This window comes from Humulus lupulus, chromosome 2, assembly GCF_963169125.1.
Source record: "Humulus lupulus chromosome 2, drHumLupu1.1, whole genome shotgun sequence".
Taxonomy (NCBI): Eukaryota; Viridiplantae; Streptophyta; class Magnoliopsida; order Rosales; family Cannabaceae; genus Humulus; species Humulus lupulus.
The window spans coordinates 139,976,536-140,004,213 of NC_084794.1; the positions used below are offsets into that span (position 1 = coordinate 139,976,536).

General features: G+C 34.2%; 1 protein-coding gene across 2 annotated transcripts; it reads right to left on the minus strand.

Moving 5' to 3' along the window:
* Window positions 1–306: 306 nt before the first annotated feature.
* LOC133818572 (eukaryotic translation initiation factor 5-like) lies at window positions 307–4,571 on the minus strand. 2 transcript variants are annotated; one of them, XM_062251524.1, is made up of 3 exons: window positions 3,346–4,571; window positions 2,847–2,903; window positions 307–2,200 (listed from the first exon to the last, which is right to left on the minus strand). In XM_062251524.1, the coding sequence occupies exon 3, from the start codon at window positions 1,831–1,833 to the stop codon at window positions 532–534; it is 1,302 nt and encodes a 433-aa protein (XP_062107508.1). In that variant the 5' UTR covers window positions 1,834–2,200; window positions 2,847–2,903; window positions 3,346–4,571; the 3' UTR covers window positions 307–531. The 2 variants fall into 2 exon arrangements, with proteins under 2 accessions (XP_062107508.1, XP_062107507.1); XM_062251523.1 differs by lacking the exon at window positions 2,847–2,903.
* Between the last annotated feature and the right edge of the window lie 23,107 nt (window positions 4,572–27,678).

The following is a 27,678-nucleotide window of genomic DNA, read 5'->3' on the forward strand; positions in this document are numbered from 1 at the left end:
GTTCAAACTCTTCCTTGTTTTAGCAATTAACAATAAAGTCGACTACCAAACGAGTTGAGTGTTCATCTTATATTAATTTTATTGTCTTCAATTCTTGTAATTATAACAAAGCGACTTATTTAGATGGAACAAATCACTCAATCAACCTATTAAAATATTTATATACATATATAAGGTTTATCATATTCAATCTTAGGTTATTCAACCACTTTATCCCAAAAAAAAAAGCACAGAATAGCTCAATATCAACCGCACCCAAGAAATAAAAATCACAGAATAGCTCCAACATCAACAGCACACAAGAAATGAGGATTGTGAAAAAGCACTTCAAAGTAGAAGAGTACTACAACCATACGTAGACCACTCAAGAACTCCCAATACACAAAACATACAAAGTAGAGCCAGCAACAGCTTAGCAATGGCAGCAGACATTAAAACAATAATAACAATAATACTAAGAAAAGTCAGTAAGTACCACACGCAGAGATATTTAAGGTTTCATTACAGGACAAAGAAAAACAAAACGCATAATCATTCATCCTCGGTTTCTGACTCAGCACTCTGAAGCCAGTCAATGAAGGGTTGAGCATTTTTCCAAATCTGGGACTCTTTGCTGCCTCCTTTTGATCCTTCACCAAACCACTGCATTATGTACTCTTCCTCAAGGATGTCTGCATCGTACAATGCTTTTAGAACCAGTGCAACTTCTTTCATCGAACTAGATGTCAACCTTTTGAAGAAAGCTTCGATAGCTTTAAGTAATAGCAGCTGACATCCCTCCTGAGCAGCAGCTACAGCAATGTAATTTTTATTTTTGGCCAGTACCTTTGTGAACCCTTTCTCAACACCGTCAAAGAGTGCCTCAAACAAAAGAGTCATCTTTTCCTGAGCTGATTCGGGAGAAGACGCTAGAAGGGACTGCAGCTGATTGGCTGGGGCGCCTTTCTTTATGTTTGCTTTCAGTTCATCAAGAAGTTTCACTGGAGCAACTGAGTTTCCATTCTGAGCACTATCACCTGTTATGGTTGCTGTCTTGATCTTCTTGTCTGGCTCATTTGTAGAGAGCATAACCATATCAGCTGTTACAGCACTTAACTGTTCTTGAATTCTCTGGCGAGCTGCCTCGAGCGATGTATCAGTTTGCCACTGAACATCATCGTCGTCGTCAACTTCTTCCTTCTCATCAGCATGGCTGTGTGGAGGTGATGAATGATCATCATCAGATCCGCTTGCTTTCTTTCTGGAAGAGCTATTTTTGGCGGTACTATCTTTTGATGATGTGCCCTTCTTCTTCACTTTCTTTTGCTCCTCATCAGCAGCCTCTCCTTCCTTCATTCGTTCTTTCTCCGCTCTTCTCATTGCCTTCTTGTCTTTGGAGCCCTTCTTCTGTTCAGGCGGGTTCTTAAGAATGAAACTGGTAAGCTTGTCCCTCATATCCACATCAGACACGAACCCACATGCAGCACATTTCAGTTGGAGCATCTGAGTTTTTGTAATCACTATCTCAGTTTCAGGGTTTCCACAACCATAGCACTGGACGTATTTCTTTATAAAATTCTCAAGAAGTCCAGCTAGCTTAACAGTTTCATGTGCCCCGTTAACAAGAGAAGTTCCAGTTTTCTCATCAAATTTAGACTGGGCTCCAAGCTCACAACCAAAATACTTTGTAGTGTAAGATGCTGGCCTTGCCAAAGCCTTTGCAATGTCAACCATGTTGACAACATTTGTCTTGATGCCATTTCCCCTGCCCTCTATTTTCGTAATCATTTTGGGCATCTTATACCGGTAGAAGGCATCATCACTATTTGCAGCACCTATGTTCTGTAAAGCCATCTTCACTTCAGCAATAGAGTTGGAATTTAAGTAAAAGTGGATGTCAGTGTCACAGCAGAGAAATGCGGGAATTTTCGTAATCAATGGATGTCAGTGTTTGCTTCTAGGATTCTCTCAACAAAAATGGATTGATCTTCAGCAGCCAGAAAAGGTTGCATACACTTGCAACCACACCAAGAGTATTCCTCAAATGGCCCGAGATGCATACAGCCAACAACTTTCGATAAGGACCTGTTCTTTTTTCTTGATGAAGGACAATACTCACCCAGCAACCCAATTGTTTCCAAAAAGAATATGGCCTGTTCTGACATAAAAGAAACTACAACGTTCACAACTTCACCTTGAAAAGCAACAGATAACAGATAACCTGCAATGTTAGACAAGAGAATTGTTTGGAATTAGAACTGCAAATATATAAATACTTCTGATAATTACAAGGTTAAAAAAAATCCACTGAAAAACTATATAAAAAAATGCTTTTAAAGAAGTGTACACTGGACGTGGTGCACTACACTAGGAACAACACGAAGATCACAATTGATGATTAGGACAACAACGAATATAAGATAGTGAATAGTAACCCAAAGGCAGTCTAAAACACTAGGTAACTCAACAAGCATGGCTGAGAAAAAATAAAGAATTTTGAAAAGGTAATCTAGTAGACATACTCAATACAAGCTACTGCACACAAAATTAAATTGTGGAAAGAACAAAAATACAAAAAATAAATCAACACACACCTCTTCCATACAAGAAAAATTTACTCAGCCATGCATTAAATACATAATAGTGCACTACAATAATGCAAGACAATAATTTAAGCCCGTAATAAGAATAAAAAACGGTGAGTAGTAAAAACCCAATAGCATTGTTTGAAACAATAAACCAAAGCTAAAAGTAGAAAATAATTTTTTTAGAGAATGGAATAAACATATATAATACCCATTGCCAAAAATGAAATACTAAAACCCCAATAAGATCAAATCAATGCCATGTGGATGGTGAGTACTTACATACATAACAAGAGATCATATATGCATATACATACACAAATTGATATCTCTATTCATCTGAAAAAAAAAAAAGCATCACTGCCTTCATTATTATCGATTTGAAAAGCAAAACCCAAGAAAATTGTAATCCATGGTACCATACAATAAAATTAGCTATGGTATAGGTTTTTTTTTAGCTCATCATACCATCTATTTTAATAAAGAAAATAAAATTTAAAAACCAAAACGTATCGTCATCCCATCACAATAAACCAGAGAGAAATATCAAGAACAAAATAACATTTGGTTCAGGCATACATTTTACGAAATCACAATACAACGTTTTATTCTTATAAAAATAACTAATATAAACCCTAACATCGGCGCCTTAATAAATTGAGTAAACAAACATAATCGGAACAAAAAAATGCGTTGTAAGGATCGAAACAAAATAAATTCACAGGAAATAGATGAGTTAAAAATGATAAGTTGAAAATTAAAATAAAAGAGGTAGGGGTACCTGCAACTGTAATGACGGAAGACGAAAATTAGAGTCTCGAATCGATCTCTAGAGAGAGAGAGAGAGAGAGAGAGTCGATCTATGGCTAAGGAAAGAAAAAGATATCATCTATGAGAGGCGCTCAATGTCATATCTTATATATGTAAAGGGTTGGAGCTTGGAGATGGACAATGGCAATTTTAAAAAGTCAGAGTAATTGGAGGTAAAAATGACTAAGATTTTTAAAATTAGCACTTTAATATATAACACTTTTTTTTTTACCATATAAATACGTTAAGTGTCAGGTAATTACATACACCTCAATTTTTCATTGGTCCACCTATTTTATTTTTTTTATTTTTCATTTGAAATATCATTTAAATATTTAAAAAAAATTATATTCAATTAAAAAATAAAAAAAAATCAAATTTCACTTAAATTAAATTTAAACAAATAAAAATTAATAAACCGATTTTAATCAATTAAATTATCTACATGTTCTTCAAATTATCAAATCAACATCAGATGTTAAAACAAATTAATTATTTCATCTTCTTCATTTGAACAATCTATTCATATTCCAATATTGACAATCAATCTCACTATTTTCTTCAGCATCAAGTTTGATTTATAAAAAAAAAAAGAACAAAAATATGAACAATACAAAAAAATACCGAAAAATATGAATAATGAACATAGAAAAGTATAGAAAAATCATATTTGCTAGTCGAACCACCCCGACGCCGCCCAACCCCTTCAAATCTTCTCTGTCCCCAACCTTTAGCTTCGTTCGTGTTAATCCAAGAAACCAGAAAAGAAAAGAAAAACCCAAATGAAGAGGAAGCCAGATCCATTTAGACCCCTTCAAAGCCTCAGATCCATTTGAAGCCAGATCTGAAGCTTGTCTTCTCCGGCTCTGACCCAAGCCACGAACCAGCCCATCGACAACTCTGCTCCTCCTCAGCTGCTGCCCAGATCCCCACTTCTGCAAACTTCGAGCCTTTGTTGTCTTAGAAGAAAATGAAGAAGAAGAAAACAAGGAAGAAGAAGACCCTAACCCAAACCTCATATGTTGCCTAGATCCGTCGCCAGATTAATAAGAGGGAAAATGAAGCTTCCCCAGAAATCGTCCTCCTTAACCTAGGGGTATCTCAGGGTTGAGATTTAAGGAATGTTGGGGAAGAAAAAAAAGAAAAGAGAACAAGTATCGGGTTGAGAAGAAAGAGAAGGAAACATAAAAATATAAAAAATCTGGCTTTTTTATTTGTTTTTTATTTTTTTCAATTTTTTAATATTTAAGTTTTGAATTTAAAATAGATTTTTATTTCTTAAATATTTTAAATGAATTTTTTAAATAAAAAATAAAAATAATACACCAGGACCAATCATGTGATGCCACATAAGCATTGCCCTTGCATTTAATGGTGAGGTACCTACAGTTGTCAAGGAAATGTGACGGAAGGTATTTATGGCGTAAAAAAAGAGTTAGGTATTAAATTGCTAATTTTGAAAAAACTTAAGTATTTTCGCCACTAATTACTCAAAAAATTATAATCACAAAAAAGCAATTTTGAAAAATAAAAATATATTTTCCAACAAAGAAACAACGTGTTTTATTTTTTAAATTCATACGATAATATTAACAATAATGATATGTGCACCAAAATTATACACACAAATATTACACCAACTGGTTTTTTTTTAAAAGAGTTGGTCCCGTCTGAAATGAATATAATTGATTAAAAGAAATTGTCACGTTACTTTGTAGAATATTTTGATGCATAATTTTAGTACAGATATTATTACTCTAATATTAACTTCAAATAATAGAACAAGGAGTCACCCTTGAGGAAAAGAAAACAACTAAAGGAGACACAAAAAATTGCATCACTAAATTATTATCTTTTTGTTGATAAAATCACTAAGATCAATTTAATACCCACTTAATACGAAAAATAGCACCACTATTTTTATGATTAGTTTAAATAAAAATATTAATATAAATTTAAATATTATAAAATATTATTATTATAATAATATTTTATTAATTTTTTTTATTTAGTTTAAATAAATAAACAATAATATAACATATTGAAATAAAAATTAAACCAAAACATTACTTATGATTTTTTTAAATGATATGATAACATTTTAGATTACAAACTACCTTTCTAACTCAAGATGTCAGCCTCCACATTAGTTTTCTCTAAGTAATAAAGGATTTCAATGTGAGTCATTCACTAGTTCCCACTAGTGCCTTTGTCTCATGGCCAACTCCCCTATGGGTGACAAAATGCTTTAACTTTTATGCTAGTGCCACACTTCTTTCCCATAAGTGTCGTCACCTCATTCCAACCGTGGCTTTCTGGCATTACTGTCAACTCAAAGTCCCTTATAGAACATTTATGTTCTTATTCCTTTATCCACTAGGAAGCACGATCAATCCCATTTTCTGTCTATACATGGGCGCACCCTAGTCCTTGACACACCGCACTATAACTCCACGTTTTAAGCAAGGACAGTGTCCACCGTATCGTCCTCCTGTATCAGTCCATCACCTGCATATTATAATACCATGGCATGCTAATCAACCTTTAGTTCAACTTCTGAAATTCCAGTACGCGAATGTCCATTCGGACAAACTTTAGGTCCTTACGTTACTTCAGTCAAAGGTATGGCAGTTCTCGAAGGTGCTTCAAGTAAAATTCGATGTGTTTTACCAGTCTCACAGTGCTTCTCACCCCTAAGGCGTTCCTTTAGAAATTTCCTTACGACTTCTATCTTAACAAATGATACACAATCCCATCACTTCCCATAATGTGACCTTGAATATCATCTAGAGAAATCAGAACTTATCCCTTTAGATCCTTACCTGTAATCCTCACTTCCTCAGCCTCAATAGTATCAACACAAGTATTACTCATATTCCGTTCTTAACTGGAAGTAGTCCAAAACATTCTCAATCGATCCAAATATGACTTGTCCACACCATTTGTAATGCCCTGAAATCCCAAATGCGGTTCAATGGCTGGATTAGTAGGCCGGGAGGGCCATAATTGTTTCATTATGCCATTAAATGATTATATACATGTTTATGTGAATTATATTATAATATGATGTTAAATGCATGCATGTGACATTTGGTTATTAGGACATTTTGATAATTTGGCCCGTTGATGGCATATTTGTGTATTTTGGTGCATATTGTGATGTATGGATGAGATCCCATTATTATGGGGATATATTTGAGCTATTCGGCATGAGACGGTCCTATATTGCAAATTAGCGGTTTTTTCATAACGGTGTCAATTATTGGGATATTGGATAATGGGAATGTTTATTTGATGATAAATTGGGAGTTATTGAGATTATGAGGAAATTTTGGGAGTTTTGACTATTTTTCCCCCAGGGATGTTTTTGGGACCCCGAGCATTAGGTTTTATTTGAGGTTACTTAAGCCTGAAGTAGTCTGTCAGAAAGAAACCGTACGTTAAAAACACTTTTTCTCTCTCCTGTTAACCTTTGTGATGTTCGTGGCAATTTCGAAGAAACCTTGAGTTCTAGGAGTCTGAATCAAGCGAGGATCAAGGTATAGCGATCCTAGGAAAGATTAGAAGCTTCTTGACCGAAGGATTTAACGAGAAACAACCCAATCAGAGGTAATCTAAGCTTTAAGTTTTGAGTTTTTAGAGTTTCTAAGCTTTGAATTGGATTTTGTGAATCGATGAGATTTTGATTCGTTTGAGCCTAGGGATTTGATGATTTTGGATCATTGGGATGTTTGGAAACTTTGATTTATGGATTTGGAAGTGTTTAGGTATGTTTTTGGAAGGTTTAAAATGGAGAAAAATGAGGTTATGGCAGGTTCCAAGGTGGGGGCCGCAGCCCTGTTCTTGGGCACCGCGGCCCAAGCTCTAAGAAGGAGGAGGTGAAGTTTGGGCGTGCTGGGGGCCGCGAAACTGAGTAGTGGGCGCTGCGGAATTTTCTCTTGGTGTGGTTGGGGGTCGCGGCTCAAGGTTCTAGGGACGCGACTCATGAAGGGTTTTGAGGCTAATTGGGTGTTTTGATCATGGGAACTCAGTTTTAGGCCTCAGGATCGTTCTTACTACCTGGATTAGTGGGATTCGATGTCCCGGAGGCTAGATCTTGGTTCGGGAACCTTTGTTATTCATTTTATTGATGATGTCCCATATTTGGTTATGACTAGGTGACCGCTAAAGGACTAAAAGTCAGATCGTTCTCAAGGGTCGTTCTTTTATTCATTCTCGCTCGAATCAGAGGTAAGAAAACTGCACCCTATATGTGACATGCAGGGTTATTGTAGAGGCATGTTGGTTGTTAAATGTGGACATTGATTGCATATTAAATGCTTAGCAAAGCTTGCTTACTTGTGTATGGTACTGACTAGTTAGGGTCGGCATTGGTCGCGTATTACTGACCTGAGAGTCAGAAACGGCATAAGCGTCATGAATGCAGGACTGATAAAAGATTAGATATAATCGATATCAACATTGAATGACTCTAGGAGCATTAATGCTAGACCGACCCTAAGGTTGATGAAAATTATAAGCGCTTTACTAGTCTAAGACTAGTTACTCAGAGTCAGGGCCAAAGGCCTAGGTGAGAGCTTGTCACATGGCTAGGGAACGGAATCCCATGGTTGTGACTCTATGGTCACAAGGTAGGTTATGTTGGTGACTAGTTCATCAAGGACCTATCCTGTTTAAGCTAGTGAAAGGATCACTTATTTGGAAAGCCCCGGTGACCCTATCGTCACATGGCTAATGGTAACAGAACCCATCTTAGTGACTTTTGCGACTGTCACTCCTCTGTTTTGAACTGAAAGTCCTGAATGATTATTATGATCATTGTTGATATTTTATTTATGTTGTATTGAGTTTTCTTGCTGGGCTTTGGCTCATGGGTGCTATGTGGTGCAGGTAAAGGGAAAGAAAAGTTCACCCAGCCTTGAGTGGAGAGCTTAGGTGGTGATGTGTACATATGCGGCCGCTTGACCACCACGGCCAAGGAGTTCTCAGAGGAACTAGGGGGTTTACCCTATTTTTGCCGCTTAGGTCGGCGGGTTGTGAATTTAAACTGTAATGACAATTTTGAGTTGTAAATAACTTGTAAATGTTTTGATGGGCCCATGAACAGTTTTATGTTTTAAATAAAATATATCCTTTCATTTTGATTGGTTTTCCACCTTAACCTATTAATAACACCTAGCAGCACGTTTTTAACCAAAGAACTCGGCTAGCGAGTTAAATTCACGGTTCATCGTTCACTGTAACGGTCTTGGGGTAACCAGAGCGTTACACCATTCCTGTACTCTCTACTTGTTTAATTTACATGGGCCGCTGAAGCATTGGTCAGTTCAAGAGCCTTCGCTAAAATCCATAACATCATACTTGGTGCGAGAGGTAATTCTTGGAATGTCTCTTTCCTTGATCCTTAGTTGGTAATAACCAGATCAAGGGTCAATTCTTGATAGCATTGTCCTACCTTGCAACCGGGCAGATGAATCCTTCATTCTTGGCAATGGGTACCTATTCCTAACAACTACTTTACTTGGCTATCCATATGCAGTACACATTCCCCTAGACTTGGCCTTCTTCTTAACAAATGGTGTTGACATGTCCAATGGTGAGATGCTCCGTCTGATCAACCCTCAAGTTAAATAACTTCTTCGACCAAACCTTTAATTCTTTCTGCTCAGCTAGCTCCATTGTGCATGATGTCTCTGATACCAGTTCTATTTATGCCTTAGTCCAGTAGCACACTTAATTCCCTAGACGCGACAACAATCCCAACGAATCCTTTTAAACCTATCTGAAACCTCATTGGCCAATCCAGTTTCCCTCTGGTCTAATTGATATAACCCTAGTGGTACCTACCACAATAACTAGTGATAACTCTACAAAATAGAGTTATTTTACCACTTTTTATGTGCTAATTGTTGCTTAATTCTTGAGTTTTTAATTAACTTATTAAGTTTTTATGTAATTTTTAATTTATTAGTCTTATTGTTGTTTTCTAGATTTTTATATGTTTTATAGATATTTTATTATAATATGTTGTAGTTTAATTATTTGAAATTTGTGTTGATAGATTATAAGTTGAAAAAAAATGTGATTTTATTGAACTTAATTCCCAAAGTAAATTAAATTTCAATTAGTATTTTCATGGACTTAATTTGAGTTATTTTATAATTGAAAATATTTGATTCTAATTTATTTACTTATTTTTTAGGGAGTAAGTTGTATTTTTTTTGGCTTTGAAAAGAAAAGAAGGGAAAAAGAGAGTGGCAAATTTGAAAGAAAATAGCATGAAAAGTAGCATTTGTCAACTCTGCCCAAGGCCCAATTCGGCTGGCCACCTGCCAGGCCCACGGCCCGAGCCCAGCTCCCACCTGCTCCTGCTGCCTGGCCCAATCCGATGCATCCCTTCCCAAGTTCCTTCAGCATCTCACGCCTGAAGCCTCCACGCCAGCTCTTCATCAACAAAGCAGCCACTTCTCTCCACATATAGCATCCTGAAGACTTCCCAGCCTGCTCCCACCGAAGCCCAACGTGGCCCATTTCATCCCTCCAGGCCCAATCGAAGATTTGCATTTTTGTTTAATTCTTGCCAGTTAGAGCATTAGTGTGGAGAGTGTGATTACCTACTCTTGCCCAGCCCAAAACATCTCATCACACAGCCACAAATAAGACAAAAATAAAATCATGTTTTTTATTCTCAATATTTTTCACTCAAATATCAATTCACTCTTCCCTATTTTTCTTACCTAAATAAACATTCCTAATTTATTTTTTACCCTGGCTTTTTACTAATCTTTTACCCAACCAAACATTTCATCTTTCCAATACTCTTACACTTACTCTATTTATCCTACCACTTCCCAACACAATTAAATTAATCAATTTATTTATTTTAATTTGATTAATTTAATCTCCATATTTTTCCTATAAATAGTCTTGTAAGACCATTTGGGGAGCTCTTCTTCTTCATCTTTTCAACATCTTCTACACATATTTTTCTCTCTTCTTTTCACTATTTTCTCTCTACCATTTTCATCTTTTGAAGAGCATGTCAAGTATGTTATTTTGTAATTTTTATTTCAATCTAGTTATGAGCTTCTAATCTTTTTCAAAGGTTATTAAGATGATGATGAAGCAAAATGTAACTAGATAGTATTTTTTGTTGTAGGTTGATTTCCCATTTGTACAACATTGTTTATGGATTTTTCTATCAAAGATATGCATTTTTCATCTAGTGTTGATTGTTAAAGCATATTACACTTAGTTCTTCATTATGCAAAAATATGATATTATTTGATTAAATGTTTTTCATTAAATTGTTCACATCTAATTCTTAGAGCATAAGTATCATATTTTGCATAAACATAATCTCTTTGATTTTTTGTAGTTTCATTAGGTTGTAACACAACTAATGCTTAGAAATTATATCTTATATAAGTGAAGAAAAATCCTACATTTTTGAAAGAGTAACTTGTGCTTGAATAGAAAATATATTTTGAAAAAATATATAGTGTGATTTATTTCAACTATATCAAAACTTGGGAATCAATATACTTATAAATACTATTGAACTTGCATTTTGTGGATTCTAAAATCTTAATAATCTTATTTTGCATATCTCATTTGAAAACCATTTTTCTATTTAATCTTAAATCTTTTTATTACTTGTCTTTTATTTTTCTAAAACAAAATCTCATCAAATATTTGGAACTAGGTTAGAATATTCTTGCTTTGTTTGAAATAGTTTCTTTTGATGTTAGTCAACTCCCATGGGTTCGACCTTGTACTTACATGAACATTATATTCCGAAACGATTCGTGCACTTGCGAGTTTAATTATTAAAACACCATTTTTTGGGATCAACAAGTTTTTTGGCGCCGTTGCCGGGGAGTTGCAAGAAAGAAACGATCTTTCTACAAGGTAAGTAACATTCTTCCCCATAGCGTAATAATCATATAGTATGTACCACCTATCTATGCCTCTACTAAGAGATATGTAGCACCAGACTCAATCAACACAATATAAAAGAACGAGAACTAGAAAACCAACCTGTCGCCTTTGAGGGACTAGCCTTGGGCTCTGACGGCATCAAGGCAAACACTCGAGCTGAATTCGAGCTATCCACACTCCTTGGTTCTCCTTGCTTTGATCTCGAGCAATCCTTCTTGAAGTGCTCAAATATTCCACATATAAAACATGCGTTTTCTCGACATTCTCCCAGATGGTGTCTCCTGCACTTGGCACATACTGGATAACTTCTCCAAACCTCGTTGCCACCCTGGCGGCCACCTTGAAAACTATGACTCCTCCTGTCAGAACCAGGAGTAGTAGATTTGTCAAGGGTCTCTCTTTTCTGGTTACTACGACCCCCGCCTCTATCTGATCCCACAAATTGGGGGTGCCATTGTCTGAGCTTCCTTCCCTATGACATTTTCACTCCATGTCTCATCTTCTGCATCTTCTATAGCAAGGGCCTTCCCTACTGCCTAAGCATAGGTAGAAATATCATGTACTGGAGTGATCCTAACTCTTTGGGCTACACCAAAGTTCAATCCTTGAATGAATAGTTCCTTCCAAGCCATATATGTTGGTACCAAATCAAAAGTGAATTTGGCCAACCAATCAAATTCCTTGACATACTCTGTCATTGTCTTACTACCTTGAACCAAGTTCATAAACTCATTGGTCTTTGCAATTTGAACTGTGTCACAGTTGTACCTCTTGTTGAAAAATTGTCTAAATTCCTCCCAACTCATCATGACAACATTTCGGGTATGGGATACCATTTCCCACCACGTTCGGGCATCCTCTCGCAATATGTACGTGGCACAAGCCACTCTATCATTGCCTATTACTCCCATGTATTCAAGGATGGAGCTAATCATGCCCATTCACTGTTCATCTCTGAACGGATCCAAGCCTCCTTTGAAAACTGGAGGATAATGCTTCTGAAATCTTTCATACAATAATTCCCATCTGTTTCCACCCTCAGGTTGAACCGAAACTGGTGTCAAAATATATGGAGCAACGTTCCCTAATGAAACCCTCTGTCTCAACCACCTAATCTCTTCCTCCAGATTTTGCAGTCTTGCTTGCATGCCAGCAAACATCTACTGCCGATGCTCAGGGGTAGATGGAGGGTTATGGCCTCGACTATCATCCACAACCCCAATATTACCCATGCCTGGTCCAATTGACTTCCTTGGATACATAATTTCTGAATCTGTCCGCAGTCAATGACTTAACCTATCAGGCATGATATTCATATCTAGAACTATACCACGAGTAGGGCCAAACAACACAATAGCCACATACATTATGCATACCAAGACACAATTCTATAATGTTCATACACCAATTATCAAGCCTTACTCCCACAAAATACATTTATATACATCATGCTCTCTATTCTAGCATGCAGATAAGGCACATAGGTTCAATTTAAACAATTAAACACATAGTCATGTTATTGGATACCGAATCATGAGTTGAACTTATCTTTAGCGGCGAGTGTACATGCCCAGCCAGTCTTCAGAATCCCTTAACCCTAGACTGCTCTGATACCAAGTTGTAATGCCCTAGTTAACCAAGACCATTACAATGTGTGTTTAAAAGAGTGCTTAACTCGCTAAGCGAGTCATTTGGACTTAAATGTGTAATTAAGGACTAAATCAAGGTTAGGTATTAAAAATTTTGGTCAATGAAATAATTATTATTTTTTCATTAAAATATTAAGTTTATACACGGGATCCCAAAAACTGGTTACAGATTGATAAAAGAAAAATGGAATACAAATTAGTCATCCTAAGTGGCAAAACAAGGTTCAACCCTAGTTTCTCCCAAGCTAATCAGGCCATGGCGGTCGAGTAGGCTGCATATGTGAAGCTCTCCAACTCATGGCTAGTCTAGCTATCCCTTTCCCTTACCTACACCACATAGCACCCGTGAGCCAAGGCTCAGCTAGAAAACTTAAATCAATAAGTATAAAAGAGCAACAGTATATAAAAAGTAAACTTAAATCGATACATTTACTAAGCAACATGACATAAGTAATAAGCTTATACCTAATAATTAGCTCAATCAAACACATAATCCAATCTCAATTATCAATATAGTTAGTTAAATGCAATCAACGCTTCTGTTTATTTGTATAACGTTCAAGCCCAGCGCCCTTAGGTCGAGTCCTCTAGTCTTATAGTCGACCCCGACACGTTTCTGTCGGCCCAGTTCCCTTAGGCCGACCTTCAGAATAGATATAATCATATATATATCATGCAACCCGCAATCAGATGCAGCATATACAAGCATGCCCTACCAGATATTCACAAATACAATTATAGCCATATTCTCACATATATTCATAGTCATACTAATATTTATTAAGAAGGGTCCGAGCCCCAATCACAACCTGGGTGCAGTTTTCTTACCTCGAGTCTCGAGCAAATAGCGTATGGCAATCCCGAGTATGATCCTTATTCCCGAGATTTAGCGGTATAACCTAGGCACAATGCAATAATTGATAACCATCAATCACTTAGACTGTTAAAGAATTTCAAGGTATATTTCTAGCCTTCGGGATCTCGAATTATACTAAATCGGGTAATAGAATCCTTCCCGAGCCTTTAGGTTTGAGTTCCCAAGCTTAAAAACCTTAATTGGCCAATGTTATTCATTTGAGCTGTGACGCCCCTAGCAAGCGTCGTGACCCTCTACAAGTTAGAGGGTCCGAGCCCTCATTTCCCTAGACACGCACCACGGCGCACCCACCCAGCCCCGCAATGCTAAGGTAGTTTAAGGAACCCCCCTAGGCCTCTGAGTTAATGCAGGTCGTGGTGCTCCAAGAATAGTGTCACGACGCAACCCAGAAAACCTAGATTTTCTAGCATTTCCCTGTGTTTTCCCCGAGCCAAACTTATCAAAATCCATCCTATACAAGAACCCAAGCCACAATTGATTCCCAAAACCTCAATAATATTCTCATGACAACACAAATACAGCAAGAACTAGGCCAAAACTCTACTCCAATCTATAACTCAATCACAAACCTAAAAAAACTCAAGAAAATATTAACTCATCAGAAATTCAGCAAAACAAAGTAAGTAAATCTTACCTCAACTGGACAATTTCGAACCCCTAGCTACACCCCTTAACCTCCCAACTTTATGCACTCTTCCAAGCCCTCAACTCCAAAATTTCTTCTCCAAAATTCAAGGAAACTCCTAAGTTCCTCAAGGGAGATAAAGAGAATCGAAATAGAGAAAGAGAGAGAGAGTGAATAGCCTAAGTGCTTCTTCCCTTTTTTGCCTGAATCTTAAACCTCCTAAGGCCCCTAGAAGACTAAGGTAGTCCAAGGCCAAGAAAATGACCTTAATGCCCCTTATCCAAGAATTCCCACTTCAAAGCCCTCAAGGGTAAAACGGTCATTAGCCGCATTTCTCACTAATCCTCAAATTGCGCTATAAATCCTCAATTAATCCTAACATACCCAACTAATCACCAAATAGCTACTGGTTACCCGATAAATCCCAAATACTCACTAGGTTTCCCAAAATACCCCTAGGCTCACCCCAAGTCGGGTATTTAACCATGTTGTGATTATTCAGCTAATCCGCTCACTAGGATCGCCTCAAACCACACATCACAAATGTATCCCGATAACACTAAAGTCTCACTCATAACACTACATAATACAAATATACCCTCAACAGGTCAAAAATTACAAATATACCCCAATTTACAAAATCGGGCTCACATGCATATTTAATACACATAAACATGAATAATTATTCACATTACCATATTAATCATTTATACCGCATAATCACACATACATTCAATTAATTCCACATATAAATCCAATTATGCCCTCCTAGCACAGTAATCAAGGCACTCGACCTTAATAGCAAATTCAGGATGTTACATGTTACATTTGTGATTTATAAAGTTATTGTATTTTTATTTTTCTAAGACTATAGACAATGTTTTGGTTTAATTTTTAAAAAAAATATGTTATAGTCATTCTTTTATAATATATGATATTGTTTATTTATCTAAAATTTCTTTAGAAAAAAATTGCAAGTTATTCAAGAAAAAGAGAAAAAAAATGTTCAATACAATAAAAGTGTAAAAAAAAAATACTTGCAACAATTCAAGTGTCAGGGAAATATTAAGATTGAAAAGAAAAAGGAGATTATTTGTGAAATTGTTGGGAAATATTTGCAAGAGACTAAAGTAGAAGAATTTTTTTTTATGTCATGGTGTGATTTGAGCCTAAAAACTGTCTTTTTCATCTACCTTTAACATTAGCCATACATTATAAGTCTATTAAGTCCTTATTTGATAATTAATTTTATTAGATAGACAAATGATTTTCTTAATAATTAGAGCATTTATTGACTAGATAGTTTAATGGCCTATTTCGTAAGATGATTAAATCTTGTTTAATGATTTAAATGCTTAATGAGATTAGTAATTATTATAATATCATTTGGTAAATTAATTTAATTAATTAAAAAGCATAGGATGTTTTGAAAAAAAAAACATATTCTAAAATATCCTACGGTCTCCATTATTAGTTAACACCGATGTTTCATGGAATGTGCCTCAAGGCGCCTTTGTTTTCACCTACCTAAGGAAGGTTTCTGGCTATGTTATTATTCAAGGTTAACTTCTATATAGAATAGGATTGATGATGTATTTCAAGTTTGACTGACCCTAAGGCATACTCTTGAGTTAAGTCATTAATCTAAAATAATGCGTTACACTCACAAAGCTTAACTAGGCTTTCAAGTGGACTAGTTAATCTTGACCAAACAAGCAATTGTTTCATAAGTCAAAAGAGAAAATAGTTGATTTTATGTAAAGACCCGACTATCTTAAAGACCTCAAACCTTTAAAACTACTAAGACATAACTACTATCTTTTGGATACATAAATAAAATAATAAAACTTTATTATAGAAAATCCAAAAATACGGGATCCCATTATTTATACATAAAATCATAAAGAAAATTAAACCTTTATTTTAAATATTCAATTACTAAATGCGAAAATCATAAATACATAATAAAAAGACTCAAATGTCAATGTCATCCTTAATCGATTCCATTGGTCCATTCCTTTAGTTCTCACCCAATACACATGCCAAAGCCACCTAGGATCTGTCCCGCCTTCCATGTTCATTTACCTGTACAATCTAAATAAAAAGGAATAAGCTTAATGCCTAGTAAGGAAAAACTACTAAAGCATAACATAAAACATAAGACATAAAATATAAAACATAAAAATGGACTACAATATTAATGGCCATTAACTCATTACCATAGTATGTGATAGAAACCGCTATAGTCCTCTTGCTACTATTTAGAGGTAGGTTTAGACACAATTATAGTCTACGATAATGATAAAAATCTCGGGATTTGCTATCTAAGCAACCATATTTCCCAAGTGACCAAAGACATATAAAAAACATACATACAAACACATAGCACATAAAATCTAACTTATTTTCCTTATAAAAAATTGGGGTATTGGAGACAAGTGCAGGATTGGAAACTCCTATAACCAAATAGTAAAACCATAAGTTTCCTAAAGAAAAGAAGATCTAAACCATCAAGTTAAGAACTTACCGAAAACCTTAAGTTTCAAAGAAATCAAGCACCTAACCAAAAACCATTATAACGAGTTAGGATTTGAAGTAAAATAAAAGAATAAGAGGAATAGTAATGAACTATACATGTGGATTAAGAGTACCTTAGATCGCTTAGAGCTTCGATCTATACCTCAATACTGAAATCACACTCTAGCTTACTTCCCAAGTATTTAGAAAAGCTTATATTTGAAAGCTTTTAACCCCAAAACCCTAGTGTTTCTCTCTAGAACGAAATTGGCAGCTTAGAGGCTCTGAGAAGTGTTTGAAAGATGATGCAAATGGATGAGTGAAGGGTCATATTTATAGAGTTCAAGGAGTTAAACTAACTTCCTTTAAAATGAATAAATAAATTAATAAAAAAATAGAATTTTCTGCTCAATAGATTCCCAGAACTCGGTCAAAAAATTTCAAAAGCAAGTCTAAGTTGTTGAGGGCTGTTTCTAGCTTCGGATTCCACGAAGTTTCAAAATAGGCTGATGGAGCCAATATATCGCCCCATTTTCCTAAGGCTCCGTGGTTTCGTTCGCGCGAAGTCGACGTGTTTTCTGTATCAACATAGGCGATATATCGTCCCCTATAGCTGCGATATATTGACTTACACTAATATATTAAATCACATTTTTGCACATTTTAAGCACACTTAAAGTTGTTTAAACCACTTTGACTGAGGGAAGGTTCTAGACTTCCTAGGTTTATCCTTGATTGTTTTATTCATCTAAAATCCTTAAATCCTTAATAAACATACATGTGACAAATGTCACATTCTTAATTATTGTATCTAAAACTTAGGTTATAATAAGTAATATTTCTAGGAACAGCTTCAATAATTAAACCTTATGAAAAAATTAATATTTCTAAACTATAGGCTAAACTTATAAAATCCATAGCTATCTCTATGAGTTTCTAAATAACTCTTGACTTAAACCAATAACCACGAAAACTAAAATACTATTGTAAAAGATACTACTATCTAACTAAGTAAAATTCTGAGGCACTACATTTCAAGTTTTCACTTATGAATTTGAGAAATGTCTCAAAATTAATGTTAGATTAGTCTAACCTACCTTAAGGCTGGTCCATTAATTTTTTAAATTAATTTATCGCAAAATTAGTAATGATTCTTTTTTATGTGTATTTAAATTTGTTGCATTCATGCATCATATTTACTATTAAAAAAATTATTGGTATTCATAATATATGCTAAATTCATTTTGTGATACTATTTATTTATTTAAGCAATCATGCCAACTCTCAAACATACCCCTGATATCTTCCTCAAAACTCTCACATTTGATCTAAATGACATGCATTATTGGTTTTCGGGAATGATGATCGTTCTCAAAACTAAAAAGTTAATAAATGCGATTGTTGAAGAGTCCCCATCAGTTCCATCCTTTTCACATTGTTATGAAGAACATGAAAAATATAGTGATTGGGGTAAGTCCAATCATTTGGCTCGCTATAGCTTGCCTAACGAAATGATAGGAAAATATATAGATATCGATAATGCCTATGATATATGGCACTCGATTATAGACAAAGTTGAAGAAGCTACAATGTTTAATCATTTGAAAGAAACAAAGGTAAATATGATTTACATATATTTTTTATGGTGATTATTGTACTCACACATGCCACTGACTATATTTTTGTTCTTCATAGCAGGTTAAGAATCTTTCCACAAAGAGGATAACTGTGCGCTAGATGTTGGATAGAGATGGAGCATGATCATTAGTTTTATTTGGAATTTTAATTTTGTTAAGAATAATTTATAAAATTTTAGACTGTTCTTTTTTTTTAATATATAGAAATTTTAGATTTCTATTTAGAACAAGAAAATTAATATCTTAGAAAATTTTATTTTATGATTAGTAATGTGATTATTAATTATGAACTTTATTATTTCTATGTTGCATGAACAAGGTTTTGATATTTCTTTTAATAATAATTCTAATATTATCTCAAGATCTGGTATTGAAATATGTCATGAAAAATCCAATGATGGGTTGTATAAACTTAAGGCAAAAGAGCAATCTATATACAACTCTAAAATGTTTACAGTTGCAAACCCAAGATCTATTAAACGTCTAAAAACTGATTTTGATAGTGAAACATATCTATGGCATTAAAGATTGGGGTATATTGGTTTGGATAGAATTAACAGACTAGCAAATGAGGGACCTTTAAGAGAATTAACTGTTGGTTCTCTTCCAATCTGTGAATTCTATCTGGAAGGCAAGATGACCAAAAGACCTTTCTCTACAAAGGGTTCAAGAGACATAGAACTACTCCAACTAGTACACACTGATGTGTGTGGACCACTTAATGTGCAAGCTAGAGGAAGGTTTGAATATTTTGTCACCTTCATTGACGATTAGAGAATATATAGAACTGGACCAGATATGTTTATTAATACTTAGTTAAATACCATTTCGAAGTATTAATTAAATATATCAATTGATGATCATATACAAATAGATCTTAATCCTGAAGTTACTATGAACTCCTGTTTATATTATATGAGTTATTTGATTCACTTGTTAGGGTCTGTCAGAATGATCAGGCTAGAAACTTTTGTTTTGGGAACTCATTAATGTAGATGGCTGGGGACATAGTATACAAATATGGAATTTATGCCTTCTCGCAAGAGATTGAATGATGGTTCTCTTAAGGGTTGACTTTTGGGACTGAAAGGTTATTGAGCTCAAATTCATAATTTAGTTATGAATTAACCTTCACTAGTAAATTCAATGGTACTTAAGGAAACAAGAGATAATTAAAAGGGTAAAACGATAATTTTATTCCCAATTAATTATGAACCATTATTAGAGGGTCAAGTTGTATGCAATGATTATATCAATAGACACTTCATGATTATAAAGTACTTAGTAAATGAAATGTCTATAATTACAAGAGTGCAGTCTCATATTTATAGTGGAATAATCATGAGATTAATAAATTAAGATTATTTAATTAAAGAGTTTAATTAATAATCTCAAATTTATTGGAGCTTGGAATTATAGGTCCATAGGTCCCTATAGCAGCTCTATCAACACTATTCAAGGTAAGAGTTGATATGAAGGGAAAAATAGTTTAAAGACATATTTAAGAAGAAATTTATTCTTCCGGCCAAATATGCAATTATATGATAAAAGTGATTAATTAATTAATTAAAAATTAGTTGTAGTTAACAAAATTAATTAATATTTAATGATTGTATAATTTTCGAAATTATATTAAATAATTAAATTAATTTCGAAATTTAATTAAATAATTAATTAATTATAATTTTTGAAATTATAATAAATTAAATATTTATTTTCGATAATATTGAATTTAATTAATTAGTAGAATTTATTAAATATCTTTATTTGAGTGGGAGATAATAATCTGATAAGTTCAAAATTGGATTTAAATTTAAAAGATTAATATTTATTCAAATAATTAATTATATTTGATAATTAATTTAAATTTGAATTAGTTATCAGGTTGTTAGATCTTATCTGACAAATTAGTTTGAATAAATAATTAAATAAAAATTAAAAAACCAACATCCCTAAAAATAGGGATGCTACACGTGCACACACAATCCATGGACTGTGTGTGGCGTGTAGGGCTATTTTCAGGGATAGGATTTTCATTTTTATTTAATTAATTAATAAATAATTAAAAAAATATTGGATTTTGGATTTTTTCATTAATAGAATAATTAATTAATTAAAAAGTAAATTGTAAGTTGGTTACATATTTATTTTTTAAATTTGAATATTTTCTTTTAAGTATGACTAATGAGAAAATATTCAGCTATCTGTGACAACTCAGAACATTCACTCTGTGAAAAATAGAACAATAGTTTTCTCTCCTTGAAAGAATAAAGAACCAATTCTCTGGCCTATTCTCTTGATCTTGTTGAGTACATCAAGTAGAATCACAAATAAACTATCCTTCATTCACTAAGTGCCCATATACTTCTTGAGGTGTAGAGAAGGCTTTGGAAGATCTTGGTGTGAGTACGTGGGAGCGGCTTGGATAGGAAGATCGTTCTAAATACGAAAAGATAGCAAGGACACTTGAGAGGCTTCAAGAGCTATGAATTCTATCCTTAACTTACTTATGATTAATGTATGTATATTAATGGATCCACATATTTAAAGGTAGTTTAAATATGTTACAAAAATTTTGTTGTACACTGGGCCAACCCCACCACCATTCCGCTGCGTATTAGGAAACTCGTTTCTAACAAGAAAATCCCAGAGCAAGCAGATATAATATATCACAATATAATTCGAGACCAACGCTCGACAACTTCCAACAATTCGGGCATAACACGCCCTCCAGCATAAACGCTAACAGAACCGGATCTCAACACTAAGATCTAGCCAATAATTATCCCCATCAAGGGTAACTTTCGTGTTACCTAGGGCATCGCTACTTAGCCAAGAGTAAATCACTCACAAGGGTAATCATCAAGTTACCTAGGGCATCACTACTTATCCAAGAGTGTAATCGAAGTTACACGTTTTACAGAGACTTCTATGTTAATCAATGGTGTTGGTGAGCAGTTTCCCCTAGGGTGTTCAACCTCACTCATACTTGGCAACCCCTAGCATCTCTAGGCACTCTCACTGAATGGCCAATATTCACTTCTGTTATCCGGGAATAACTTATCAGAGCACTTGCTTGGGTTTTAACCGTTCACTGATTAAGTAAGCATGAGGGCCCCTAGGTCCCATTTATTTTGGCGCCCCTAGGTTTAACCAGCAATCCTCACCTCTTGGCCACTTTTCGCAGTAATGAACTGGACATAATAAAATCAAGCAGTGTGACAGGGATCAGTCGTCTAGGATATGATGGATATCTACCGGTCATATTTTCTAAATCAGCACCAACTAGACTAACGTCTCTAAGAAAATTTTCTACGACAATGTATATATGTGCATGTATCCCTATACTAACATACAATACAATAGTCGTTTCATGTTGTAGCCACACAATATAAGTTGACTTACTTGGAGTCCTTAGCACTCAGCAGGGTTTCACCCTCCAACGTCCAGTTCAGTTACGCTTAGCAAATACTATAGTTATCCATACAGTATACTCGGATTAAGTATGGCACTCATAATTCATTATTATTATTTTGGGCAGTTTGGTCATTTTAATAAAAATCATTTGTAAGAATAAAGGATCCATATTTGGTTTTAAACCCATTAAGGAAATTCATACAAAAATATTTGAGACTAAACCCTAAGTCTCGGGGAGACCTACCCTATGGTCTCGATACCTAGGCTCGGGTATCACAATAATATTTTCTCACAATTTGCTAAAAATCTTTTTCTTTAAAAGTTCTGCTATTAACCCGCAATTTCAACAATCTGTAAAATATATAAAATATTTTAGCCGGTATTATATCCCGAAAATACTAATTAAATTCCAAAATTATTTTTTAAGAAAATAAACTCTTAATTTTCTATTTATAATCTCTAAAAACCGTTTTAAGAAAATTGCCTAATTTATCTTAATTAGGAAAACCGTAAAAACTTTCCCATCTTAACTAGTTAATTTTCCAAAATCAATTAATCAAGTTTACTTACTAGAAGAATAATTTACTTAATTATTTTATCAAAATATATGGTTTTAAACCCTTTTTTAATTTATTAACTTATTAATAAATTGAAACTTTTATTTTTAAAAAGAATAAAAAGTTCTTTAATAAAAATAACTCACACTAAACTCAAAGTGGTATTTTAGGTCAAAATATGTTTTCAAGACTTACCAAGTTTTTATCTTGCAATAAGCAAACTTTCACTTTTGTAGTGCACCAAAATTTTATTTTTTAGTTATTAAAATTTTGTGTTTTATTTTATTTAAGTGTTAAGTGTGGTGAATTGTTTTATTTATATGTTTGTTTATTTTATTTTATTTAATTGTTAGAATTGTTGGAAGAATTTTTGTGAAATTAATTGTTAAATGATATGTAATTATTATTATTATTATTATTTTTTACAATGTGATTATGTGAGATTTGGTTGAATGCACTAAGGTGCATGGTAGGTAGTGATGCACCCTAGTGATTTAGTGTGTGCAAGTGCATGGTAGCATGATGCACATGTGTAGAATTTTCTACACATTTTTTTATAGTTTCCTTATATTAGATTTAATTGATTATTATTATTAAAAAAATAAAATAAAATAAAAAGAAAGGGAAATTGATGGTGGACGTGTAGCATAGTGGGAATGATATTGGATTTTTTTCCATATTTTTCTATAAGAAAATAAATTAAATTTGAGGATAATAGTTATTTTGGGTAAGGTGTGATCATGTTCCTATTATCTATCAATTTTAATAAAATCAAATAAATAAAAATTAAAGGGAGATAATAGAAATAGGAAACTTACCTTTTTCTTTTAATTGGGTCATTATGGGAGAATTTGGATAAAGGGGGAATGGAAGAGGGGAAGAGTGTAACGCCCTACCACCTTAGAGCCGTTACTAAGTGAGTATAAATCGTGCAATTAACTCGCTAAACGAGATTCTTAGAACAAAAGTGTGACTAAGCTAAAATCAAAGTCATAATCTTTGAAAATAGCCTCATTTCATTGAAAATTATAAAAGTTTAACATTTGGGATCCCAAAATACAGTTTAGAAATATTTACAACTCAAAATGTAATCACGGTCGACTAAACGACAAAATCCAGTTTATACATTCATCTCCCAAAAATGCCCCTGACCGTGGCAGTCAGGCTGACCAAACATGTATACACCGCCTCGTGCTCGCCATACTCATGATTGGTTGATTTTCTCCTTGCCCTTACCAGCACCACAGAGCACCCGTGAGCTGAAGCCCAGCAAGAAAACTTACAACAGACAACATATGCATATCAAACACTTATTAGTTAAACAGGCCATCAACTGGCTAAACACATACGGCCATGCTGTCCCAGGCGCTTTACCATGCCCTGGATTCGCGGTCCATACCGTGAGGATATCCCAGGTATCCTTTAGGATCTATCCTAGCAACTTGCACTCCGCATGCTAAACGCTGCTTCCGACCCTGGCCCCTTGCCGCACACGGCCTTGCACTCCACGTGCCTATCACCGTTCTCGGCCTTTGCCGTTATCGGTCTTCACCGTTCACGGCTCATGCCGTACAATCATCACATTCACATATGATAAAGCTAATCAACAAGCTAAACATACATAAACTCAAACAAAGGGTCAAAACCCACAACACAGTCATATAGGGTCGAGCCCTGCAACTCATGCTCTACGGGAAACAGTAGTTTTCTTACCTGTGTCCCGAGCTTCTTACGCACCAAAGTCATGAGCACATTCCTCTAACCTGAGCCTCTCCGAAAACCTAGTCACAACACATTTAAAACATTCTTTAATACTAACCAATCCAAAACCATTTCCCGGGACCAATCCCATACTCTTGGGACCTCCAATTTCCCAAAACAAAGTAGTGGAAACATCCCCCGAGCCCCCTGGGCAAAAGCCCTAAAATGGAAAATTTATCCTGCCCAAAAATAGCCTAGCACCGCGGCACTACCCACTGAGGGCCGCAGCGCCCAGAAGGGCTCCTGATGCCTGATGCTGCCTTGCGCCACGGCACCGAAGAACAGGGCCTCGACGCCCCTACGTGAACCCAGAATTCTTGGTTTTCCCCTGCATTTCCCCAAGCCAAAACACTCCTAATTCAACCCCAATGCATACCTAAACTCCAAAATCAATCCAAAACCTCAAATAAACCATCTAGCAACCTATAAACACCAACAACAAGCACAAACACATAATCACACCCATAACTCACACTTTGGTTTCAAATTTCAGAAGTTTAAACCAGAAACTTAAACCAAAGCTTATAAAACTTAAACCATGCTTCAAAATTCTTAAACCACACCAGAAACAAACCTCAAAATTGCATAGAATTCTTACCTCAAGTGGAAAATTCGACCTTAAGCTTCCTTCAATTCCAGCTTCAAGCTACATCCTCTTGTTTCTCAAACTGAATTCCCACACAAACCAGCCACAAACCAACTTTCAATTTTCATGCTCACACTCTAAAAATCAAGCTTAGAAACTTAAACAAAACAGAGATAAATTCTTACCTCTGAATAATTCTTGGCCTATACTTGGTTTTAGTTGCGTCAAACCAACTTAATTCTCCTCCTAGGTTTCACAATTCCAGCTCCCTTCCTTTTTCCTCCTTTCCTTCTAGGTTCTCCTCAAACTTCCAGCAAGAACAAGAGCTTCTAGGTGTAAAATGTGAATGACCTTTTCCCTCAGCCAAACTTATCCAAATCCCTGCCAAAAGACCACTTTACCCTTCCATCTAATTCCCTTTCCTAATTAAACCTCAAGGGCATCCTAGACGTCTCATATCCCTCACAAATATACCATTTTCTCACCTAGAATAGTTATACTTAATGGTTACAAATGCTCACTCAAGTTACTAAAATACCATTAACCATTAACCATTAACCATTAATTAAAGTCCACAAACCCAATTAATAAAATTCCAAGAATACCCCTAGGCTCCTACCGAGCCGGGTATTCAATCCCGTTGTGTCTTTTAATCTAATTAGCTCCCTACGACCGTCTCGGCACATGCATCACAATTATATCACCATTATATCATATAAATCACATATTCATTAAATTCACATAGATTAACACAGTATAACAATTATTGCCCTCCAGGCACACTAATCAAGGCTCCAAGCCTTATTACCAAATTTGGGTCGCTACAAAGAGAATTATGCTCATTCAACCCCACGGCTAGAGAGAGAGAGAGAGAGAGAGAGAGAGAAGGAGAAGGAGAGGGTTTGAAAAACCCTAGGTATGTTCTAATCTATTGGTGTTTTAAATATTTGAATACGAGTCTTCTCCTCTTCTCTAATCTAAGAATATTTTGTGGTTTCTTTCTTTGGTTTTATGGTGTTCGAAAATCCTCTATAGGTGACAAGGTTTTTCCTGCTAGAGTAATCTTGATTCAACAATCAAGAGAGGTAATAGTTTTTCTTAACCTATATTGGTTTGATGAGTCTATCATTGGTGTTGATTTTGTGTTGTTTAATGGTTTGGTCAATATAGGTTGGTGATGAGGAGGTTATGTTTGGTTTTATTTCTCATGAAAAGTATATGGTTTGTTAAAGAGACTCATGAGATTGATTCAGAGATTATGTGTTTGATGAGATTTATGTGAAGGTTGTATTTTATGTTTATGTTGCTATGATCACTTTAAAACCATTGATTTATGTAAGAATATGCAATGATGATGATAGATGCATGCTAGGTTTCATGTGAAGATAGATGAGAATTTTGTGATATTTTGTGGTGAATCTTGGGTGTTTCGGCCTAGGGGTGAGTTCAATCATGATTGTTTTCCTTGCATGTTTTAAAATAATTGTGATTTTAGAAACATGATAGGTGTATATGATATTATGTATCAATAAATTATGGTATGCATGAAAAATGATAGAAACATGTTAGGTTTAATATAAAGGCATAAATGAATATTGGTGTTTATGTTATTAATGCATGTTGTTATTATTGTTTTGTTGGATTGCATGTATGAACTCATTGGAAATAGAATAAGGTTTTGTAAGGTTGTAATTGAATATGCGTTAGTTATTTTTCTTTGAATTATTTGTATAATAAGAGCATGTTAGTATTTGTAATTTATTTGTGCTAATTAGATATGTATGATTTTGTATGAATTTTTGAGAGTAATGAGATAAAAGATAAAATTCATGATGAATTATGCTTGTTGATTTTGTGATTAATTGGTGAAAAGATTGATGAAATAATGACGTGCATGCATAAGAAATGTCTCTAATGATATGTTGTATTTGTGGAATAAAATGATGTTTTAATTTACACTTAAAATGATAATTTTGCACAAATAATTACCTTCAGTTATTTTTTTTATATATTTTGATGAAAATTTGTGTTTTAAAAATGAAGGAATGGTGATTTTATGATAAATTTGATTGCTGGAATTTTTGTTAAAAAAATTTAAAGTGTGTTTCAATAAAAGGAATTTGATTAGTATTTTGAAATAAATTAATACCCAAAACTATGGTAAAATTAAAAGTGATATTTTTAATATAATATGAGTGGTTATTTTACAAGTTATGATTTTTCTTTAATTTGAGTAAGAAAAATGTTGAATTTAATTCACTTGTGATGTTTAAATAAATTGAATGGTGGCTGAAAGTTTAGTTTAATAAGTTTAAAATAATTATTTGATTTTCACATATGAATTTATGTTACACAAAATTAAGTCTTAAAATAATTCAAGCAAAATATATTTTTCCCACACCTAAAACTTATATTTTTCTCACATCAATTATGTAATTCTATTAACTTAAATTAAATTGTTATTTTCTAAGGAAACATGATAATCATAGGTATTTTAAATAAATTTCAAGCCTTTGTTATTTCTTTGTAATTTGAAAATAATAAATGGATTTATCACATATTTTTTTAAATGGCTAAATAAAATTATTTTATGAAATAAAAATAATGTCTTGAGAGATTTAATCAACCTAGTAATTTTAAGAAAATAATTAATAGTAAACAACGCATGTTACAAGTCTATTATTTTTAAAACGATAGAAGTAAGCCGCGTAGTATTATCGTTTTAAACGCCACATTT

Coding starts and splice junctions, on each gene's coding strand:
- LOC133818572 (XM_062251523.1), bottom strand. CDS start 1,833: ATGGCTTTACAGAACATAGGTGCTGCAAATAGTGATGATGCCTTCTAC.